The sequence below is a fragment of the Lutra lutra genome, chromosome X (genome assembly GCF_902655055.1).
Source record: "Lutra lutra chromosome X, mLutLut1.2, whole genome shotgun sequence".
Classification (NCBI taxonomy): domain Eukaryota; kingdom Metazoa; phylum Chordata; class Mammalia; order Carnivora; family Mustelidae; genus Lutra; species Lutra lutra.
Genome location: NC_062296.1, coordinates 20,790,834 through 20,814,551, shown reverse-complemented (window position 1 = coordinate 20,814,551; position 23,718 = coordinate 20,790,834). Strand labels below are relative to the sequence as shown.

Here is a 23,718-nt window from a genome sequence, read left to right as displayed (position 1 = left end):
TTCTGACACCAGAGCTCCTGTTCCTCACCACCCCTCAGAAGGGCACCTCGCCCGCGCCAGCCCACTGAGTGCCACACACACATAGCTCAAACCCAGCCTTCTCAGGGAAAATGTGGAGACACTTCACCTGGACAAGCAGCAGCAAGAGCTGTCCAGGGGGGCCTGGAGGGCCTGAGGGAAGCACAACGGGCATCTCTGTCACGTTCTCTGTTGCCACTTTTTGCAGTGGAGGGGGCTTGAGGAGATGGGCCCTGATATGGAGGGCTCTGGTGACAGTTGGGGGAGCACTCTGAGATAACTGGAACACCCCCCAGCTGGTGACAGACGCCACACAGATCAAGGGCTAGCTTTGCCATTATTTTGGTATGCAACCGTGGGCAAGTCACTTTTCCTCTCTTGACCAACAAGGACTCCACTGGCTTCCCAGGGATTCTGTGAGGTTCCCGTGAGACTGAAGAAACAGCAGAACTCAGCAAGAGGTTGAGAACACCCCCCCCCCCGCCCCCGACATGAGGTACTCCGGGGAAGACATGTAACGACTCTGGGGCCCTTACCTCACGGCTTTGGTGAGTCTGGCCTGGCTCTCTGGGAGAGAGGCCAGCACAGTAGAGGTAGTGGGGATCTCCTCATCCGTAGACAGTCCCAATTCCAGATTCGCAGACGGCGGTAAGCCAACATTCTGAACCTTTGGCTTCTCCCAGGAAGGGCCTCCCTTGCCCTGGGGAGCAGCTCTAGCCGAGACCCTGGAGCTGGCTCGTCGGGTGGTACCGGTGGAGGAGGCGGAGGGAGTGGAGGCCTGAGGGGAGGCTGCCGTGACTTCAGTTCTCTCCTCGTCATCTTCGATCACCACTAGGTCCTTGGGCATCTCCTTAAACTGGTACACCAGCCTCTGCCCTTCCACTTTGGCAAGGATGCCTCTTTGGTAGTAATATCTGGGGGACAGAGGGCAGGGAGTGGGGAGTTAGGCAGGCACACACCGCCCTCCGGGGCAGGGCGAGCGGGCAGTGGAGGCCGGCCCGACAGCCAGATGTGAGTCCCAGGTCAAGGGAAGGGGTAAGGCCAACTCTTGGACTTTGAAGGCTTTTATGAAATTTCTGAGGACCCCCCCCCCCCCGCTGAGGATACGAAGGGCCATGAAAAGCGGTTTCAAATGCTAGCCCCGCCCTGTTTTGGGGCAAAGGATAAGGGGAGAGTGAAGGATGGGAAGGGATGGCTGGTGGGGAACTCAGCTGTCTCCCAGCCTGCAAGACCAATGATGGGTAACTCAGGTCTGTCTCCCTAGGTCTCTGGCCAGCAGAATGCCCTTCGTGGGGATGGGAGGCCCCCAAAGGCTCTTCTCTATAAAAAAAGAAAAAGCTAAGATAGAGCTATAAGAGGGAGGGGACTGTGCCTCCCAGAAGGTGTCTGGGGACGGGCTTAGGGGCAAGCAGAACCGAGCATCAGCAGACCCTAAAGCAGGAAGGACGTCTTGGAGGAGAAGAGCTTGGTAAAGCCCCCAGAGCAGGGACTCAGCGCCCCAGCAGCTCCTACCTCAGTGCCCGCCCCATCGTCTCGTAGTTCATGTCAGGCTTGTTCTTCTGCTTCCCCCACAGCTTGGACACAGCTTTGGAGTCCACCAGCTTAAAGATGCCCTTCTCTCGCTGGGTCCACTTGATGTACTTCGGGCAGGTGTTCCTGTCCTGCAGAAGCGCGAGGAGGAACTCCCACAGGTAGATGGTGCTGCCTGCAGAGGGCCAGGTGGTGAGGAGCCACCCGGGCAACCCGACCCCCTTCCCACCTGGCCTGACTCCCAGCCCTACCTTTGCCATCCTTCGATTTCTTCCGTATGGGGATGCTGGGATCAGTGACCGGTGAGGTACTGCGGTTGCCCTTTGTCTTCCTGACTGTGAGGGGAAGGTGGGGAGCAGGATGAGGCTGAGACCATACGGAGGGCTCCAGGGTAGGCTCCCGAGTGGGGTGCCATGGTGGATAACGAAGAACCAGGTCACTGGGACCAGAGGCCCAGGATCCCTGTCTGCAACCACAGCCTTCGGGTTCCCGCCCCTGCCCAATATCCCCCCTCTTGCTGGGGCCCCAGAGACGCACCAGAACTCTATTGCCCGGATGGCCGTAAGTGTAGTACTGACGAATGAGTCACCTTTCGACGAACCCAACCCGCCTGGCCTGATTTTGGAAAGGAGAAGGCAGCCTAAAGGTGCAGCTGTCGTGCCGGTAAGCATGAGACTGGGGTTTGGGTCACCACGGTGACAAAGCAGTATCAGGCAGTCCTTGCCTGAGTAAATCAATAACATTGGGGGCTTGGGAAAGCCCAAAGTCCTCTCGCACAAGCTCTACAAGGTCTGAGGAGGAAGATAAGCACACTGCATGAGGCATCTTTTACAGGCAGAGGGCCCCAGACAGCCAGGGACCGGCCAAGGGGCCAAGCCCGGTATCCGAACACTGGACTAGGATGCAAGCCATTGGGGATCTTCGGCATTTCTGCACGAGTTTACACATAAGCTGGGCTGACAGGAGGAGCGTGGGAAACGTCATGGTTTGGGCAGGCCAACCAATGAGGCCAGGCTGTACAGAAGGGAGGACTTTTCATCCATCCCTATCACACCAAAAGCTGTCCTCTGAATGTGTCTATGAGCCTTGACCCACTCACCCCAGACAGTCTCACTGACCTGCCCCTCCTACTGTACCCCCCTGAAGACAGACAGACAGACACACACACACACATACACACACATTCTCTCTCTCTCTCTCTCTTACTTCTCTTCTTTGATTTTCCAGTCTTCTTGGCACTTTCCTCTCTGGGGACCTTCTCCTCTAGACAGTGCCCCTCCTGGTCATCAGTGTCACCTGCCCCGCTCAGGGCATCAGGCTCAGAGACGGGAAACAGATAGTTGGGCAGAGTGGCAGCTGGAGCAGGGTCCGAGTCCGGAAGCATTTCGGAGGTGCTGACTGCAAGGAGAAAGGCCTGAGGTGCCTGAGGCCCAGTGCGGGGCAGGAGTGTGGTCTCCTGGCACGTCAGAGAATGGGGGGCTCCCGGGGAGGACGGAGGAGCTGGCCCCCACAACCCCAGATACAGGATACACCTGAAAATGCCTCACGTGTCTCACACCACAAGGAGAGGAAACATCTGCGGGGTTGTGGGCATGAGCTGGCCCCAATCACGGCTGCCACATTTATAGCCCACTGCTGGGAGTGGGTAAGTTCCAGGCAACACCCAGGGTAAAGGGCCACCTTGATTTCATCATTCACTTGTTTTACAACGGGAAGGCGCCTCAGGTATCATTTAGCCCAATTCCTCCACTTTCCTGATAAGGAAACTGAGATCCAGAGATGCCAGGGCACGTGTCCAAGGTCACACAGCAAGCTGGTGCCTGGCACGTGGAGGCATGCAATAAGTATTTGTTGAAGCCTGAGTGCACATTAGTGACAGGGAAAGGAACGGAAGTGTTGGGACTCTTAACTGGCAGTTTCAGGCTTGTTTTCCCCAACGGGATCCCAGCACCTCCTCGGGGAGGGAATGTTGGGGCCAGAAGTCCTCCTGTCCATGAGTCAGGCAAAGGCCTGAGGGGGAGCTGGGCCAGGAGCCTGCCCTGGAGGCCTTCTCGGGAGGTGGAGGGGTGAGCTCCAAGCCTGGCACATTTCTAAATCAGCCACACCCTGCATAGTCTTCCTGGGGGCCCTGGCAAGAAAGCAGAGGGGACCGAAGTCACCCTGGCAGATAGTACTCAGCCTTAAAAAGGAAGGAATTTCTGACATATGCTATAACATGGACAGACCCTGATGCCATGCTAAATGAAATAAGCCAGTCCCTAAAGAACACTACTGTGTGACTCCACTCCTGTCTCCTTTAAGGTCCCTATAGTAAGTAGTTCAATTCATAGTGACAAAGAGTAGAGTGGTGGCTGCCAGGGGCTGAGGGGAGGGGAGAATAGGGAGTGAGTATTTAATGGGCACAGAGTTTCAGTTTTGCAGGATGGAAGGTTCTGGAGATGGATGATGGTGATGGCTGCCCAACAATACAAACGGACACTGAGAAATGGTGAAGGTAGTCAATTTTGTGTTATGTGTATTTTACCACAATTTAGAAATTGGAAAAGGAAACTCTCCCTGGCTACCATTTCCCTGTCTCCAGTGCCCCCTGCCCCCCAACCATTCCTGCCCCAGGTCAAGAGCCTGTTTACGCAGCCATCAGTGGCTGTGGGCACACATGCTTGCAAATCCAGTGCATGGAGGTGATATTTTCAAAGGGCATTTTTTGTTGCCTTGAGTTAAGGCACCAGGGTTCACACTTACAGATCTGCTTCTCATCCAGGATGTCGTTGGGAGCCTCGACATTGAGCAAGACTTCAGTGGCTGACATGGTTTGTGAGGTTGCTTCATTGTCATCTGGTTCCAGGTTCCATGGTGTGGGGTGCGGGGTGGACAGAAAACAAGTTCCCTCAGTGCTCACGGCCGGGGCAGAGAGCTCATCAGGGCCAGCCCAGAGAACAGTGCTAACGAGCTGAGGGACCTGGAAGGGCTAGCGCACCGCCTACTGTAACTCCCCACCTTTTCTCTACACTCACCCCAGCCAGTCCCCCCTCCACTCTTCCACGTCCCGCTCCATCTCGGAAGACCACAGATCCATTGGGATGGTTTCCTCCTCTATGAAGTGGTACGACCTTTTGCTTGTCCTAACCACCCTAATTCCCCACTCTTTGGGGCTCTGCCCTTGCTGTGTGGGGTCACTGAAAGCCACTGTGGGCTACTACAGTCCCTGAAGACAGAAGCCCTTTCTCTTCCACATTCCCCTGCCCAGGAAGGAAACAAACCTGTCAGCAAAATACTGCCCTCCAGGATCTGATCCTGCGCCATGCACAAGGTCCCGTCTGTTATGATGCCATTGTGAACGTCGTCCAGCTCCAGTCCTGAGTACAGATGGAGTAATTCGGGGTAGGGCACCTGCTCCACGATCACAGCTGGGAACACTGAGGGGTCTTCCAGCTATGGACAAGATAGGGATCTGGTTTAAAGCTCACCTGCCTCTGCCAGGAAAAAAAAATATCTGGCCCTTCTTAAAATTCTTCATTCTTGGAGCCCCCAGGGCTGTCCTTTGTATGGGATGACATTGTTCTGGGTCCAACCTCACTAGGTGAGGCTTTGAGTAGCTTCCTGATTAACAGAGATGGGGTAGCTCTGCACCACCTGCACTCAGTCAGGGGCAGACAGTTTTAACTGGTTGTAGTTCTGGGTTAATCCATGGTGAAGGTTAGCACTCAGTCTATGAGAATGGTTAGGCTCCTTCGCAGGCCAGTGGCAAAGGATTAGTCAATGGTGAGGGTGAAGGGCTCAGCCTACAGTCAAGAGTTCGGTATCCAGGATTAGGGGCTCTGACTGCACCTCTGAGGGTTCAGTCTCTGGCAATGAAGACAGAAGAACAGAGGCATTACAGAGGTGGGAGGTTAGGACCCAGCCCCCGTCTGGATGGGGAAGAGGGTTCCAATTTCCATCTTGATTCACTGGGTACGCGGGGACACTGCTCATGTGGAGGAGGAGGAGCAGGGTTGTGGAGAAAGAGAAGGGGGACAGTGTCTGCATATGGTGGGTTTGAGGTACCTTTGAGTTATTTAACATGGAGATACCTATCAGTGAGTCAAAAATATGTGTCGAAGAGCTCAAAAGGGTGGACACGAAATCCCCTCGAGTGGATACAATGAGCAGGATGAGAATTTGACCCCTGGAGGACATAGTTGTTCTCAAATCAAACAAAGCTAAATGAAAAAGGAGTGTGATTGGGGCGGCTGGGTGGCTCAGTCGGTTGGGTGTCCGACTCTTGATTTCAGCTTGGGTACTAACCTCAGGGTTGTGGGATGGGGCTCCTGTGTAGGGCTCTGTGCTCATGAGGTTATCTCCCTCTCCCTCTCCCTCTGCTCCTCCCCCTGCTCGTGCTCTATTTTTTAAAGTAAATAAATAATTAATAAATAAATAAAAGCAAGCTTCTTTTTAAAAAGTACTATGGATGCCTGGGTGGCTCCGTTGGTTAAACGGCTGCCTTCAGCTCCGTTCATGATCTCAGGATCCTGGGATTGGGCCCCATGTCCCCATGTCAGGCTCTCTGCTCAGTGAGGAGCCTACTTCTCTCTCTCCCTCTGCTGCTCCCCCTGCTTGTGCCCTCTCGCTCGTGCTCTCTCTCTCAAATAAATGAATAAAATCTTTTTTTTTAAAAGGACTATGGTTGCAACTGTCTTTTTTTTTTAAAGATTTTATTTATTTGGCAGACAGAGATCACAAGTAGGGAGAGAGGCAGGCAGAGAGAGAGAGAGGAAGGGAAGCAGGCTCCCTGCTGAGCAGAGAGCCCGATGTGGGGCTCGAACCCAGGACCCTGGGATCATGACCCGAGCTGAAGGCAGAGGCTTTAACCCACTGAGCCACCCAGGCGCCCCGCAACTGTCTTTTTAAAAAAAGATTTATTTATTCATTTATTTGAGAGACAGAGAGACAGAGAGTGCATGTGAGCAAGCATGAGTGGTGAGGGGAGGCAGGGAGGGAGAAGCAGACTCCCTACTTAGCAGTCAGCTCGATGCAGGGCTTGATCCCAGGACCTCAGGATCATGACCTGAGCCAAAGGCAGACGCTTAACTGACTGAACCACCCAGGCACCCTGCAACTCTTTTTTTTTAAATTATGTATATGAAGAATTATAACAAATGTTTATAAGAATTCTATTTTGATTGCGGGACGTTCGGTGACTTTTTTCCCTTTCTTTCAAATTTTCTGTATTTTCCAAATTTTCTTTTATGGGGCTTTTAATTCTTTTTTCATGAAGAAGAATGAGAATGTTCAGTTCTGCCTAATGCTCCTGAAGGATGCAGAAAAATAAATATTGGTTAAATGCCGTTGGGTTCGGCCACTGAATAGTCACCCTGGCTGGAGCCCTTTCAGGGGACACAGTACGATGGATCTCAGAGAGGAAGGGCTGAGGCCATGGAGTTGAGAGCTGTCTGTCCAATATGGTGCCCACTAGGCATGGGTGACTATTTAAATGTGAATCTAAATTTTTTTCAAGTTTAAAAGTCCAGTTCTTCAGTTGCGTTGGCCATAGTTCAAGTGCTCCATAGCCTCTTGTGACTAGTGGTCTGTACTGGACAGGACAAATACAGAACACTTCTAGTATCTCAGGAAATTCCATTGGATTGTCCTGATCTAGAGCCAGACAACCTGGATTTGAAACCAAGCTCTGCTACTTTAGCAGTGGGACCTTGGGCAAGCTACCTAATCTTGCTGGGCATCGTTTTCTTCATTTATAAAACTGGTGGGGGGCAGGTAAACAGATCAATGCACATAAAGCATATAGAACGGGCCCAGTGTAGAGTTGGCTCTCTACAGTGTTTGAGATATCAGGGACTTCAAGGAGACTAGTAATGCTTTTATTTCTTAACCTGGATAGTGAGTTCATGGATGTTCATTTTATAATTATTCATATATATATATATATGTATACATATACATAAATACACATGATTTATACACTCTTTTGTATTAATGACACATCTTTCAATACAAATGGTTTCCTAAAAAAGGGAGAGAAAGGAGGTGAGAACGTAAGCACGGAGGGTGGAGACCATGCTGATGAACAGGAAGGAGCTAAGAAGGTAGTTTTTTGAAGGAGGTAGGTAGAAGGGAGAGTGTTTTAGGGCTGGGGAGGCCTGAAGATGTTCTGAGTTGAGGAGAAATGTCTGGAAGGTCTGAAGGATTTAAGGGAGAGACACTGGAGGTGACCAACGGTTTGAGGTGTTGGAGGCAGGAGAGAAGAGATTAAGTACAGGTAGGAGATACCACTGGAAGGAAGAGGGTCACTTCTTTGTCCCGGGTCAGCAGCGGGAAGAAAACAGGAACAGTGATGTCATCAGTAAAAGAGAGAAGGGAGAGAAACAGAGAGTGTCCCTGGCTCTGAGTTTCTCTGTGAATTGGAGCAGAAGCTGCCTGCTGAGGGTGGAGAGGCAGGTGTGGGATCAGGAGGGAAGAAGAGCCTCCATGAAGAACAGTGACAGTTGCTGAGCAGACCAGAAAAGGCAAAAAAAAATGACTAGCAGTATCGAGAACCCCAGTGTGGTTAGATTCTTCTCCCCTTCTCTTCCCATGGTGCCTTCCACCAGGCTCGGCACACCACAGGTGTTGGGTAAGAGAGCAACTTTAGGTGAAGACCCAGCGGCAGAGAAAGTACAATGTGCCCAGAGCCCACTAGGGGGCAGCCTTGGGTAGGCCGCTAGAGGTCAGATAAAGTTTTCTGTCCTCGTGAGGATTCAGCACAGAGAGCATCAGTATTAGGCTGGGTGTCCTTACAAATAATCCAAATGGATCTCCTCTTGGTGAAGATGGGAAGACGGCAGATAGGGTAGGGGACAGGACTTGCCCACGTGATACTGTGGCAGCCCAACTGGGATCAGAAACCAGGACTCCTGACTCTTAATCTTCTGTTCCTTCTACCATAGTTGGCTACCTCTTCTCCAGTTTGTGGAAGGACAGGAGTGGAGGGTCGCAATGGTTGTGCCAAGACACCATCCAGTGGGTACAGCCAAGTGCACGGAAAACATGCTCTCTCAGCCCCAGTACAGAGCAAGATATGGAGCGGTGCAGCCCCAAGTGCTGCAAATCTGTCCTCCTTTTCACCTTTCCCCCACCAGAGAACTGCATTTCCAGATCTGCATCCTCAGATCGAGGCTGAAAAGATGGTTCTGGAAGGGCCCATCAACCAGGCTAGAGACATGAGTCTGAAGGGGCAGGGGGTTGGTCTTTGCCCTGTGGGGCCACCTGGGAGAGCCGATGCTCGCTATGTGGCTGTCCCGGCAGCTTTCTCACTGTGACACTGCAGGTGATGGGAAGGGGGTAGACACATGTGCATGAGGGTCCATGTGCACCTGTGCGTTCAGCCCGCATTGCTGACCGGCTGACAGCCTAGTCACTGTGTTTTGCAGCCGTACGGCTGGCTTGGTGACAGCAGGTACCCTGTGACTGCACATGGAATGACCGCCCAGGGACTACTGACTGGCTGCATGAGGGACGAGCAGGTGCACTGTTTGGCTGGCACGGAGACCCAATGGCCTGGACCTAGCAGGTGCTTGATCAGTACTTGCTGGCTGGCTAGTAGGGGGTGCTGCCTAGCTTGCTCTCTGCCAGCCTGTCTGTGTCTGTCTGATCGTCTGCCTGGCTGACCGGGCTGTGTTCTCTGGGGTCATACCTGGTGGATATCATCCATCCCGTTGCTTGCAAACTCAAAGATCAGGTCACTGGGCTGCAAAGTAATGGCCATACTGTCTTCTCAGAGAGCCGACAGCAGGACTCACAGGGCCCTCTGGAGCTGCGGGGGTGTTCTTGACCAGGAGATGCTATTCAGGTACCTTGGAACTTAGAGCCTCTATCCCGAGCCACAGTAAAATAAGGGGTGTAGAGAGCTGGAGTAGGCGGTGGCCTATGCCAGGTTCAAGGCTGCATGCTAAGGCTGGGCCAACCACGGGAGTGACCTAGGGAGAAGGGAGAGACAGGGGCAATGAGTAAGGCACTTTCCTGGATGTCTAGCCAACAGCCAGACTGCCAAAAGGGGAGGATGATGGGAGAAGAAAGGAAGCAGGTTAAAAAAAGGGGGGGGGCAGGAAAAAGAGGAAGTTAACTGAGTTGCGTCCGGTGGGAAGTGGCCGAGCCTCGGTGTGGGTCTGTCAATATCGTCTGCACCTGAGCTGGCCATGAAAAGACACAGCCTCCTTCTGTGTTTTCTCCTGCCTCCTCGGAGGTGACAGATAGAGGGACTCTGGGCTCTCTCCACCCTGAAGATTAATCCCCAGGGTGTTGCCACAGGGGAAATCAGGGCACTCCATCCGTCCCTATAGATGGGACAGTAGCATGAAGAATTCTTAAAATTCCCTTGGCTCAGGAAGAATCTTGTGGGGGAGGCTGTGGGTTAGGGACACATGGGGGTACCAGGTGCTCTTCCAGACTCTGCCTGGCTCCCTCTACCTTGGAACTGGTGGCCACTTAGCTCCGAAGGGCAGAGTCTGTAGAGGAAGAAGCGTCTCACTGTGGGGTGTTATGCCGGCAGGGCCAGCGCAGGTCTGACCCTGCTCCAGGGGTGGGGACTCTCAGAATCAGCCACGCGCCCCAGAGAGCCCTGAGACAGAGGGACGGGTGGGTCATAGGCCCTGGGCACTTATCGCCATCCCGCCACCACTGCCCCCCGCTGGAGAGGATGGCTTCTGTGCCATGTGTGGGTTCACGCTCTTGCCTCAGCTTTGCTTTCAGTTTCAAGACTGAACTGTCACCCTGGGAACTTGAGAGGAGCCTTAGCTCGGGGAAGGGCCCACAGAGCCTTCCTCATCCTCATCCTGCTGGCTCAGGCACCTCCCCCCAACCTTTTCCAGGAAACCTGTCTGCTGCAGCCCACACATCTCTCCTGTCCCCCATGAGGCACTGACAGCATGCTCCCTAGACACCTGCCGGGGCGCCCGGGGCCTCCAGCTGTTTGCTGTGGCCGACCCGTGCCTACCTCCCGAAGCCTAGCTCCCACTCCCATGGCCTTCCTGCCAGCCTGCTCTACTCCTCTCCTCTCAATCACCAGGCCTGCCACCCCCAGGTACCACAGCTTTGGCCCTTAGGGTTGTTTTTAATGGTATCCTCATGTGTGTGGACATGGGGTGGGTCTACGAACAGCCCGGCTCAACCATGAACGCCTGAAGAACTCGGTCCACGCACCACAGCAGGAGTGACACATTTGACTCCTGTCTCTTTGACACACCTTCCATCCAGGTCTGGCAGTGCCAGGGTGGCAAAGCCTTCTTCTCCTGGCCCAGAAAGAAATGAGGAACTTCAGAGAGGGGGAAAAGGGGAGGAAAGGGAGGAGGACCACGGGTGACCTCTCTGATGACCGCTCTCCCCCACAGGAGACACCCAGGCCTCTCCCACTTCCTTTCCGTTAGCCCACAGGGCTGGCTCCGCCCGCTCCCCACCCCCACCCTCACCCCCGCACCTTTCCACCGGCCCCCCAACACAAAACTTCAAGAAGCCGCTCCACTCAAACTGTCAGGTCTGAGTTTCCCTTTGGGTGAATGAGACAGCCCTGCTAGGACGAAGAGGAGGCCCTGGGGAAAACGCGGTCTGGCCTGAGTTCCACCCCTCCCACCCCACCCTACCCCCACCCGGCCCTGCCTGTGACCCGGTCTCCTGTGGCCTGCCTGAGAAGCCTCCCAGGGCCATTTATGCTTGGAAGGTCTGTCTCCTCTAGCCAAAGCGCCCCTAGGCCCGCATTCCGAAGCTCCCCGCCCTCCCTCAGGCCCTCCCTCCCTCAGGCCGGCTGTCTGCCCCCAGGAAGCATTCTCATACTAATCAAATGAAAGGGATCACTTTCACCTAATCCCACTTTGTCTAAACACGAAACTCTGGTGTCTGCCCCCTCTCCCCCCAACGACGTCATTCCGAGGCAGCCCTTCCCTCCAGGTTTGCTCATCTCTGGCTTGTTTTCACAGATCAGCACTTCACGTTGGCGAGTTCACTGGTGCTCTCTGCCTACGGACCTTCCATGCACCTTCCTGACCTCCCCCATGAGGCAGTGGCTTCCTTGAAGGCAAGGACAACTGTGCTGGTCATCAGCAAAACATTAGCACCCCACACTGTGCTTCACCTGTAGCAGACACTCGATTTATGTTTGCAGAACAAACACATGAATGAACTAATAAATGAACGAACGAACGAATTAATGAATGCTACTGGTGAGTCAGTACCGGTGAGGTGTATTTTCTGGACAAGAAGTATAATCCACATGGGGCACTTGCGTGGCTCAGTCAGTTAGGCATCTGACTCTTGATTTCAGCACAGGTCACTATCTCAGGGCTGTGAGGTTGAGTCCTGCCCGCAGGCTCCATGCTCAGCAGGGAGTCTGCTTTAACATACCCTCTCTCCCTCTCCCTCTGCCTCTCCTCCTCCTTCCCTCTCTAAAAAACGTATATCCACGTATACATGGGTTGTGGGGTGGGTGTTGTGTGCCCTGTGTGTGTGTGTGTGTGTGTGTGTGTGTTACAGCTGTGTAGTTCTGCACTGTAATTTACAATAGGAGTTGTCACTGTGGGTGTGCAAACACACCACAGATTTACTTGCGTGCAGGGTGTGCTCGTGTGCCCCAAGCGTGGGGATGTGTGCACGAGGGTCTGTGTGTGTCAAAGGGCTGCCCTGGTCGGGTCAGCAGCGCCACAAAACTCCGTCGCGGGCTCCTCCTCCTCCACGCCTGCCTTCGTGAGAAAAAGGAGGACAGAGCCGAGCTGGTGCTGGCTCCAGCAAGCTGTGGTGAGGGGGGCTGGGACGGGCTGCCTCTGTTGCTCCCCACTACCCGGGCCACTGAAAAGCCAAAATCCTATGCTTCCCGGGAAGAAAAATGCGCCAGCCGCAGAATATGGAGGTGGTGGAGGAGAGAGGGCAGCCCCGCACGTACTGGGTGGAATCCTTCCTTGGCCATCGGTGCAGAGAGCTTTGCAATAGCAGAAGAGACTAATCCGACTGCATTCTTTAAGTGTCCACACATCTAAGCATCTAAATTCAGGACCTGGTTGGTGCGGGTTCTGCCGACCCAGGGTTGGGGGCATTGCGAGACTGCTGCACCCAGGACCCAAGGCTGAGCCTGGTGTCCCGTTCTGTCCAAACCTCCAGCCTCCAGCTAGGGGTTAGGAAGTAGCTGTCCTATGTTTTTGGCCAAGGCTAAGAAAACTCCCATCCCAGCCCCACCATGGAACCTTCCAGTCCAGAAAGTTCTGCCCCTCCCCCCTCAGATGTTTGAGGATTTGAAAGTGAGAGGTGGGGAGAGGCTCATTTGCATGTTCACTCACTCTCCCCGGCAGAGGAGTGAACTACCCCCCCCAACTAAGTCCCTCAAAATAACCTCCCTCTCCCAGGAACCTGAAACCAAAAAAACCACCACCACAGAAGGCCCGCCCTGCTGGAGGCCAGAGAGGCCCACACCAGGGGCACTCCTCCCTAGTGTCCTCACAGACATGCTGAGACACAGCTTCAGTGGCCTAGAGCCCCGGACACTGCCTTGATGGTGAGCAGGGTGCTAGGTGGGTACACACAGACACTTCGTTCAAGTCACAGAAGTGCCTGGGAAGTTCCCCACCCGCCCCATCCCTGTACAGATCACAGCTGGCTCCAGTCAGAGTCGGCTCCCAGGGTGGCAAGAGCTCCACTCCCTTCACTCCCCTGGAGGCCACAGCAGGATCCCTGGCTCCCAGGGCCTGTCCTACTTGCACTGAAAGCAGTGTCTGGAGAGCAGATGGCCCCTGACACCGTGTGTGAGCGAATGGGTGCCACAGGAGGGAGCAAGCAAGCGACGCAAATGCACACCTCGGCTCACTGTGGTTCTGACTGCATTTCAAAACCAAAATAGCCAAATAGAAGTGGTTTGGGCTGCTCCTGCGTCATCACAGCTGGGCCCCCTTCAGATGTACAGACCCTTTCTGGGGCTGTCACCAGAGCACGTCAGGCGGTGTCCAGCACCCACCCATCTGGGCCTCCTCTGCATACAGGAAGCAGCCCCTATGTGAAAGACACATCCACGGTCTCTGTGGAGGGAGTTTAAATCTACACCCGTTCAGCTGAGCCAGTGGCTCTCACAGAATTGCTAGTAACACCCGGGGCATTTCCACGCACGCCAGGAAACATGGGGGCCGATGGTCAGCCAGGCCACAAAGCAGAGTTCTCCTTCTCCAGTTCCTCATCCTCTCAGAGCCAGCTCTCACTCCTGAAATACCCAGTCCTCCATGAAACCTTTCTGGAATTCTCTGGAAAGGAAGTGACAATTTCCTCCATGCCATTTCCCACTCTCTCAACGCCCCTCCCCCACAACCACAAACAAAATGGAAACTACCCCAGGAACAGCTGTACCCTCTACTTAAAAACAGCCCCTCCTCTGGCTAATAGTCATCCAGAAGCAAATTTGCATGCTGCCCCACGTGACCAGTGGGCTGTATTTAAGAGCCAGAGGGCCAGAGCCAGGGGTCCAGGCTGTAGCCACGGACTGAGCAGAAGTAATCCACCCATGGGACTCCCCCACAGCCTTGACTCTGACCAGCGAGCAGAGCCCTCCTCCTTGAGCAGACGCCCAGTGAAGGGGCCCCAGCCACAACTATTTTGTCAGCTCCTTCTCCTCTATTCCTTTCTTTTCACCATCCCCTCCATTTGAGATGAAATCAGGAAGGGGGAGGAAAAAAATAAAGGTTTTGCAAGCCCCGTTGGTTGGGGCTTCTCTTTGCTTATTTACAAGAAACCCAGTTTCCTTCCTTGGCCCTGGGTCACTGCCCGCCTCCATTGTAGGGCTTGCCACAGCTCCGATGGTGAGGGAGGCCCAGAGCTCATCTCCAACTGCCCTCGTCCTTTCGCAGCGCCCGTCTAGCCTCTACCTTCCCAGGCCCTGAGCTGTCCCAGCGGAGGGGGCGATTAGGGCTGCAGGAGGGAGCAGCCCCCTTCCCCTTTCTCCAGGAGACCCTAAGCTCGCCCCACCGTGGGCGCTGTCCAGGTTGCAGGGAGGAGGAAGGAAGCCCCCTCTCTCCTGGCTGTATCCCAACCAGCTTTGAGACCCTGGAAAAGTCAGCCATCTTTCTGGGCTGTGGTTTCTGTCATCCTTACAGTGGGGGAGGGCTGAGGGTTAAGCCAGCTTTAGCAGATGCTCACTGGGGAGTCTCGGGTGAATGAAGACGGTGGTGGGAAAGCACTTTGGAAATTAAAAATCACTCATCCATAAGATGAGTTTCAGGTGACCTCCCAGAGAGCAAAGGGGGCCTAGGGCCCCCGTGAAGCCCCCGGAAGTCCCCCGTTGGCTCCAGAACATAGACGGGGTGGGGCTGGAGGCTTCCAGTTGCTGGTGTAGTAGAGGCTGGCTCCTGGCAGGGGTTGGGGGCCCACCCCCGCAGAGAGGGGCAGGCTGCTTGGTTGGAGAGGGGCTCCCAGTCCCCAGTCCTGTCACCTTCACCCCACCCCAGCCCTTGGGGTTGTGGTTATGTGGCAAGAAGAGCTCTACAGAAGCCCCAGCAGGGGAGGAGGGTCGGGGTGGGGGGGTGGGGGGAAGGGTTACTGACAAAGGGAACCTATTTCCCCAGCCGACTCCCAGGGGCCTTGCCTGAGAAAGCCCAAAGAGCACCCCCTGGAGGTGCTTGCGGCCACCACATCCTCATCTCTACCGCTCCAGAGACCTGCTCAGAGAGTCACAAAGCTCTTCTGGGAAGAGGAAGCCAGACCAATACAAGAACACGCTACAGAAAAGAAGGCAAAGCCTAGTCCAGAGCAGCTACTGAACCCCAGTATGGTGGGCCGCCAGCTACAGCTTAGGAGGGGACCCCAGAAGTTATGCAGATCATAAGGGCATGATCCTCTCCGTGAGAAGATCCAGTTTTGCCTTGGGGTTTGGCCAGGTGACCTTCTTCCTCTGTGAAATGGGGACATCCTCCCTAGCTCAAAGGGTTGTCGTGCAAGGCCAGCGAGTTAATGTACGTGAAAACTCTCTGTTATGTCTCAAACACGTTTTTCAATTTCCTGGTCTGATTTGTGTCCTTTTGACCACACTCACTCATCAAATATTCAGCATCTCTTTACCTGGATGGACAGGAAGACAGGGACATGGAGATAATGGGGTGAGACGAAGGCGAGGGAGGACATGACCAACAACCATAAACCTCATGGGACAGAGAGGAAACCAGGTTGGCTACGGGGGAAAGAGACTGGCTGGGAGGTCAGAGAAATCAGCTGGGTAAGTGCAGAGGCCCAAGATCCACCAGGTGGTGGAATATGAACTTAACATAGACAGCTACTTGGAGTTCCTGGAGATTCTAGACCAAGGGAGGAGCCTAAGGCAAACAGTTCTTTAGGCAGATCCGTTTGGTCTGAGTGTATGAGTGAAGTAGATGGAAGGAGACCCAGTGGGGCAGCTGGAACCCAGGAGGTGAGGCCCAGAGCCACCCAAGGGAATAAAATGGCAGAGTATAGGGTAATACAGTAGTTGTAAGGACCCCAAGATGTGGAGCCTGCTCTTACTGTAAAGACTGCTAAAAGAAAAGAATTGATGGAAACAGGAAATACAGCAAGAAGATGAGCTCACCTTGGACATTCTGAATTTGGGATTATTTTGAAAAACCCAGGTGAAAAAAAGAGGACCTGGAGAGTCATTTTCACACACACACACACACACCCCCCATCAGCAGGAGGGACCTCTACAGGCCTTTAGTGGTCAAAGGACAGGCCTGGCCAGTGAGGCTGCCTTCCCAGATACAAGACTGTGGCAGAAAGTGGCATGTAATGAATGAAAGGTGGCCTCAAACGGTACACACCCCACCCTTGCCCCCAGGAAGGCCTGCTTGCTTCCATTGGCAGGGGGAGAGGGGTAACAGAAATACTGATCAGGGGGCACCTGGGTGGCTCAGTGGGTTGAGACTCTGCTTTGGCTAAGGTCATGATCTCAGGGTCCTGGGATCGAGTCCCTTACTGGGCTCTCTGCTCAGTGGGGAGCCTGCTTCCCTCTCTCTCTGCCTACTTGTAATCTCTCTCTCTCTGTCAAATAAATGAATAAAAATCTTTAAAATAAAAAAAAGAAACACTGACCAGAGACTAATTAAATTCATTAGTGGGTTTTTTAGAAGCTGGGCTAATCTGTGACTTGACACCAACAGGATATTAAGTCAAATAACTTTTATTGAAGGGACAGTGTTCTTTGTCAAGGCCCCTGCCAGCCCGTGTCCTAGAAACTGATGCGGAGGCTCTTTGCTCAGGTCTGGGAATCCCCCAGATGGCAAGGGCTGGGCCGGGTTCGCTGCCTGCTTGGGTGTCCCTTCCAAATGCCCATCCCCCAATGCCCGCCCCACCACCACTGGCCACTTCCCAGGCCAACAAAAGCAAAGGACCATCCAGTGTTGCCTGCACGCAGGGGAGCGTGCAGGACAGAGGTGGAAAGACAGCCTGTCAGGGTGTGGGCAGCTTCAGCTCTGATGTCACCACAGACTCCTGGGGTTCCTCCTTCCCCCTCACCCACACTACTCAAAGTCTCTTCCTGACTCAGAGACCCAGGATATCAAAGTTAAAAGGGACCTGAAAGATCGTGGCATTTATCCGTCCTATCATCCGACTGCAAACACCAAGCTCCCGAGGGAGGAAAAATGACTTGCCCAAGTTCACACAGCCAGTTGCTATGACTCCCAGGTGACCTTTCTTCTTCCCCTCTTCACTGTCTCTCGGTGTCCTCAATACAGCCAACCCTTTCCTCTGGTGAGAACAGACAGCAGCCAAAGACCCAGGGCTGGCAAATAACAATGAAGCCACACATGTGCAGAACACATTTAACTTTTGCAGCAACTTCCCCACCTCCGTGCCTTTGTTCACACCATGCCCTAGGCCTGCTGTGCCCTTCCCCAATTTCTGCAGCTCCAATTCCCACACAGTGGTCAAGATCTGAAGCAAATGTCACCTCCTTTTCACAGGCTTACTTGCTTCCTCCCCAACAAGTATATTCTCTCCCCCTCCTCCCGACACCTTAGATTTACTTCTTAGTTACTGAAGTACAGGTTGGCCAACTAGGGCTTGCATGCCAAATCCAGCCCACTGTCTGTTTTGGATGGCCCATGAGCTAAGAATGGCTTTTACATTTTTTAACTATTAGGACAAAAAAAAATAAACAGACAAATAATATTTCATCCCACATGATAATTTTTCAAAGTTCAAATTTCAGTGTCCACAAATAAAGTTTTATTGGAATGCGGCTACGCTCATTCGTTTTCCTATCATCTCTGGCTGCTTTTGCATTGTAAGTTGAGTTGTGACAGAGCCCCTATGGGCCACAAAGCCTAAAATATTTACAGTCTATTTGCAGGAAAAATTTACTGGCTCCTGGACTAAAGGCTTCACTCCCCTCCAGTGTGAATAGATTGATTAAGCTCATTTCTGAGAAGAACGTCATGGAGCTCTCAGGAGCACCAGGAAGGACACGTGAACACCAAACACAAACTCGGCAGATTTTCATCAGAAAGAAAATCCTGTCCGGGTTCTGCCCATGCTGGGACCTTGAGCAAGTCATTTCAGCTTTGTGGGCCTCCGTTTCCTCCGCTGCCCAGTGAGGGGGTCGGACTGGATGGTCTAAGGCCCTTTCTAGCCGTATGAGTCACAGTCAGCAATTTATTGCATTTCCAACTCACACAGTTTTGAGCAGACACAGTCCTGATGATCTTCTCTCGGAGTAAGAGCTTACAGAAGGCTCCCCTGCCCAACTGTGGTTTTCCGTTGCCATTGTGGGCCCCCCTCACCCCATACTCACCTGCCCCTCCCCACCCTTCCCTTCTCGATGACCTGTCTGCGCTTCTTTCTGAAGTCCTCTCCCATCAAAATAGAGATGGCTTCCTCTGAGAGCCATCCCCCCTCCCCAGCCCCTGTGACCTGGTGGGCCAGAAGCATCCATTTTTGTGGGGGCGGAGCCAAGGGAAAGAAGGGCGCTCAGCTCTCCCCAGCCTCCCAGGACCCACGCAGACAAGCAGTCAAGTAGGGGATAGGGCCAGCTCTCACCGCACCCCTGCTCTGCCAGAGGAAACAGCCCCTCTCTGCCACTTCCTGTCCCAGGGGTTTCAGCAGTTTCCCCTTCAGGGCCTGCAGGCCCTCCTGCCCCGCCCCTGCCCCACACAGGTCAGAGAGTACAGAGAGGGGAGGGGCCCTGCGGGGGAGGGGGTAGGATCCCTCACAGGAAGGCTGAGGAGACAGCTGTCTACACAAGGGGACGCCCCAACAGCTCCACTGCCAGCCTGCCTGGGCTGGGGGACTTGGGACTGGGAGGGAGCTGGGGCTGTCTCCGCCAAACCCTCTCCAGTTAGAGGATGAGAAGTGGGTTTATCACCTTACTTAGCTATCGCCTTGAGGAGGCGGGTGCAGAATGAGCCTGGCCTTCCAGGACTGACGAAAAGACTGGACTGTGTGCTCAGGGCAATGTCCACCTGGGCTGAGGATGAGCCCCAGGTGGCTCAGGATGGAGGGATGGACTGTGGCAAGAGCCTGGGGGAAAGCAGGCTGACTGTAAGGGTTAACTGGGAGGGCCAGGTGACACTGAAAGCAATGCCACTTGACAATTTTGCATAATTTTGTCCTCAGCACCAATGGACAGAGACAACAATGGAGAGCAAAGTATTACAGTACATGTGGGTCAAGGGTAGCGGCATTTTCTGGGTGATGGAACAGGAAGCTATCACATTCCATAGCTGCTAGTGATTTGGTGTCGTGACTTGCACTTGTAAATACCTCCCAGTTGCCCTTGCAAGGTTGGAGCTCCTAGCACTGGGGCTATGTGCCCGACAGGGATCCTGCAGGCATGTGACCATCTCTGCCAGGCCTTCCCAAGGCAAAGGGTCAGAGGAGCAGTAGAAGCCTGAGGCCCTGGACCTCTGCCTAGCTGCCGGTCCTCCTGAGGACAGGTTACAATTACATGGTAATAGTTCTAGAAGCCCTGATGCCTGGGATGGGGGCCTAGGAGTGGAAAGACACAATCTCTCTGGTCCCCCCTATGGTAATATTGTTCCGTGAGGTCCAAGCAGCAGTAGGAGAAGCTAAGGGGATCCCTAGACATGATGGTACTGGGTGAGCCAACAAAAAAATGGATGGGAAGATGGTCTTGATACCTCTGGGTTCTAGAGGTCATCCTTTTGCGACTTAGGCCAAGAGCCCTGCCCAGGCAGGCCTCCTGTCTCGAGAACAGAGTCTCTCTTTTCCCCATCCCCTCGCCCTCCACACACCCCTCCCAGGGCAAATAGGACCCAGTGCCCCAGTGATAGGGCCCCACACAGGCCTGCTTCTTCAGCCCTGCAATTTGGAGTAAATACTGCTTCACAGCTGGCATGGGGGACACCAAGGAGGCCTTGGAGACAACATCTGGATATGCACCTGGGATTCTGCCAGCCCCTCCCTACATCTGGAGTGCAAACCCAGGGCCAGGGTTTGGTTACAAGCCCGACTCAAAGCTGGTGGCACGTGTTTGGAAAGAGCATCTAGTCTGGGTGGAGGGGGTGGAAGCACTTGAGATCAGTGCCAGCTCAGGGCAAGTGCTTGTGGGGCTGGCACAGATCTGAGCTAGTGCTGGGCCTGGGATGGTGGGTGGGGCCACTGTGGCCTCACCATGGGCCCGTTGGGGGAGGAGCAGAGGGGTGTGGGTATTGTGTAAATGTGGGTAAGATTTTCTTTTGCGCCCTCTGATAGCACTTCAAGTTGTTCCCTCTGCATCTGGGGAAAGGGGCCAAACTGTAAAAATTACAGGGTGGGGGCGCCTGGGTGGCTCAGTGGTTGAAGCCTCTGCCTTCGGCTCGGGTCATGATCTCGGGGTCCTGGGATGGAGCCCAGTATCGGGCTCTCTGCTCAGTGGACAGCCTGCTTCCCCTCCCCCTCTCTGCCTACTTGTGATCTTTGTCTGTCAAATAAATAAATAAAATCTTTAAAAAAAATTACAGGGTGGCGCGCAGGGAAGGTGGCTGAGATTTATACTTGCTGGGTACAAGCTGTGGGGTCGGTGTGCCAAGCACTTCATCTAGGCTATCTCCTTTAATTCTCACAACATCCTTACAAAGTAGCTAGTCACTGGCAGAGCTGGGGACAGAACCTAGGTTTATTTCCAACTACTACGCTCTCTGAACTTTGTTTTCAGTGAAATCTCTTTTGGTAATAATCCTGTTTTAATAGTTCCGTTTTAAAAACAGCAGAAGTGAGGCTCAGAAAAGATTAGGTAACGTGACCAAGGTCACACCGCCCGTCAAGAATGGAAGCAGACCTTCTCTCAGGCGGTGGAGAAGACGGTGGATGTTCCAACAGAGGGGCACCTACCAAATGCGGCTGGCCGTCTTTCAAAACAAGAAGAGGGTCCTGCTTGGAGAAACTGGCAAGAACAAACTCGAGTCCTGCGATATTACGAAAACACTGGTCTGGGCTTCCAGATGCCCAAGGAGGCCACTAAGGGCGACTATGCTGGTAAGAAATGACCCTTTACTGTTAATGTCTCCACCTGAAGGCAGATTCTGTCTGGTGACCAAGATGAAGATGCAGAGGACCACTGTCATCCACCAAGACTACTCCCATTACATCCGAAAGTGCAGCCGCTGTGAGAAATGCCACAAGAACATGTCTGTACACCAGTCCCCCACTTCAGGGACCTCCAGACTGGTGACACTGTTACAGTGGGTGAGTGTCAGCCCTTGCGCAAGACTATGCTCTTCAACGTGCTGAAGGTCAGCAAGGCTGCTGGCACCAAGAAACAACTCCAGAAGTTCTGAGACTAGACATCTGCCCATATCTCTGGACAAAATTTGTTTTCCTACTTAATAAATAAATAAATAAATAAGGCAGAACTCAAACCCAGGCTGTGTGCCTTCGATATCAAAGTCTATGCCTTCCCCACGGCCCCACGCTGGTGACCATTTGCTCAGATCCCTAGCTCAGTGCTCGCTCACAACACACAACTCTGAAGATTCAGAACCTCTGTGATGCTCCTTCAACAAAAGCTTCCCAGGTCTGTGACCCACCCCCTCCTCTAGGGCCTCAATCCCAATCAAAGCTCCATCGAAGAAGTGATTCCTAACGTTCTGGGCCAAGTCTGCACCAAAATGGTGACAAGCTGAGCCAGCTATGAAGGAAGGGGAAGTGGAATGGGAGGCTTCCAGCTCTGCTGATGAAGGACGCTGACTCTATTCCACCTCAAGGGGCCTACCATTTCCAGAGAGTTCCTGGATCCAGACCTGGGGTGGCCATGTCATGGCCCTGCCCCATAAATATACACTTGCTCTCAGTTTACACATAATGTTAGTCTGGGTTCTTATCTCTCGGGGTACTGATTCACATGTTTATTCAAATATTTATGGAAAGTCAGCCCTGAGCACCTCATAGATGACAGGCCCATGGCCAGGGGCTTATCGCCAGGCCCACCCTATTCTTCTCGAGGTAGACGGAGGTAGATTCTCTTCCTAAGTTCCCGGTAAGCTGGGTTATCCCATCTACCTATTCGATTGCTGGTTTTTTTTCTCCCCAAAATATATCTGTACCAAATATCTCTTATTTGGCCTAGAGGTTGGCAGAAAATGGGGAGTGACTTGTTAATGGGTACAGAGTCTCTTTATGGAGTAATGACAATATTCTATAATGCATTGTAGTGATGGAAGCAAAATTCTGTGAATATACTGAAGCCAATGAATTGTATACTTTGAGCATATAACTGAATTGTATGGCAATGAATTAAATTGAATTAAACTGTTATTCATTATTATTTTTATTTTTTTATTTGGGGGGGCAGGGGCAGATGGAGAGAGAGAATCCTTAAGCAGGCTCCACACCCAGCGCAGAGCCTGATGCAGGGCTCAAGCTCAACGACCCTGAGATCATGATCTCAGATGAAATCAAGAGTCGGACCCTTAACCAACTGAGCCACCCAGATGCCCCTAACTAAACTGTTATTTAAAACAAACAAACAAACAAAAATGAGGCCCAGAGAGAGGCAGCAGCTCACTCAAGGCCACGTGCAAGTTGACAGAGCAGTTCAGGCCACACTCCAGATGTCCAATTTCTGATTTTGAGGATTTCTTCTATCAGCCTCCCCATGTCCCTAAGCAAGGATAAATGCTGAGGCTGAGCGAGTGTGCAAAGCAGGGCCACCTGCATGCATGCGGGCTGGTGGTTGGGTCTAAAGCAACAGGGTAGGCAGTGGAAAATGCTATAGACCAGGGGCTTCAATTTAGGTCTGCCATGAGCATCGCCAAGCACCCCTCTCTGGATCCCAGTGTCCCCGTCTGAAAAGTCAAGCAGGTAAGTCTGGTGCTCCCTTGCGAAAGGCCCCATGAGCTCCGACCCCCTGAGGTTCTTTTTTTTTTTAAGATTTTATTTATTTATTTTTTTTTTTTTTTATTTTTTTTTTTTTTTTTTTTTGGCTGGGTAAGATTTTATTTATTTATTTAACAGAGAGAGAGATCACAAGTAGGCAGAGAGGCAGGCAGAGAGAGAGGAGGAAGCAGGCTCCCCGCTGAGCAGAGTGCCCGATGCGGGACTCGAACCCAGGACCCCGAGATCATGACCTGAGCCGAAGGCAGCGGTTTAACCCACTGAGCCACCCAGGCACCGCCAGACCCCCTGAGGTTCTAATTAGAAAGTCCTACAAGGTGGAACAGAAAGGCGTGTCAAATATGTGCTGCTTCTCAGAGAGCTGCAGGAGGTTCTAGATACAATTAAGCGTTCCAATCGTTGCTCCTCACTGATAGTGATGACCAGGACTTTCCTGTAAGAGTCAAATTCTCTTGGACAATTCCACTACTAAGTTTCCCCAAGGTCTGGCGCGTGGGGAGCTCGGTCCTGATTTCCCCCCACCAGCAGTGTTCAGGGATAGAAGAAGAACCCACAATAGAGACCCATTTATCATGTCCTTTGGCAATGTGGAGTACCAGGTTCTCGGCCTGGTGCCCAGGCAGCCCCACCTTGTGTTGAACTTGCCTTCTTGGTGGAGGGAGTGATCACTAATGGCCACTGGTCTAGCCCCCGCTGGACAGGATGTTTCCACATCAAGCCCCACTTCCTGCCGCTAGCCCTGGGCTCCGGTTCCCCCCTTCTCCTGCCATCTGGTCGCCTGCCCTCTGCCCCCTCCCCTTGCTGGGTGTTTACAGGCTGTCTTATCAGTATGGGGAATCTGGGCCTCACCCAGCTGGCTGCCCTGCCCCGCCCAGCCCA

At 53.1% G+C, this 23,718-nt stretch overlaps 1 protein-coding gene across 3 annotated transcripts in view; it reads right to left on the bottom strand.

The window, feature by feature from the left end:
- Positions 1-23,718, bottom strand: part of ELF4 (E74 like ETS transcription factor 4) — a 41,629-nt gene that overhangs the window by 4,802 nt on the left and 13,109 nt on the right. For 2 of the 3 annotated variants that reach the window (XM_047715755.1, XM_047715756.1), the window contains exons 2-8: positions 9,215-9,497; positions 4,809-4,980; positions 4,291-4,383; positions 2,755-2,946; positions 1,800-1,883; positions 1,531-1,723; positions 555-932 (exon numbers count right to left, since the gene is read on the bottom strand). In XM_047715755.1, the coding sequence (XP_047571711.1) occupies positions 555-932; positions 1,531-1,723; positions 1,800-1,883; positions 2,755-2,946; positions 4,291-4,383; positions 4,809-4,980; positions 9,215-9,286 (1,184 nt within the window). In that variant the 5' untranslated portion in view covers positions 9,287-9,497. Of the gene's footprint in view, positions 1-554; positions 933-1,530; positions 1,724-1,799; positions 1,884-2,754; positions 2,947-4,290; positions 4,384-4,808; positions 4,981-9,214; positions 9,498-10,719; positions 10,809-23,718 lie in introns of all 3 variants that reach the window. The other variant, XM_047715757.1, reaches the window with a different exon arrangement.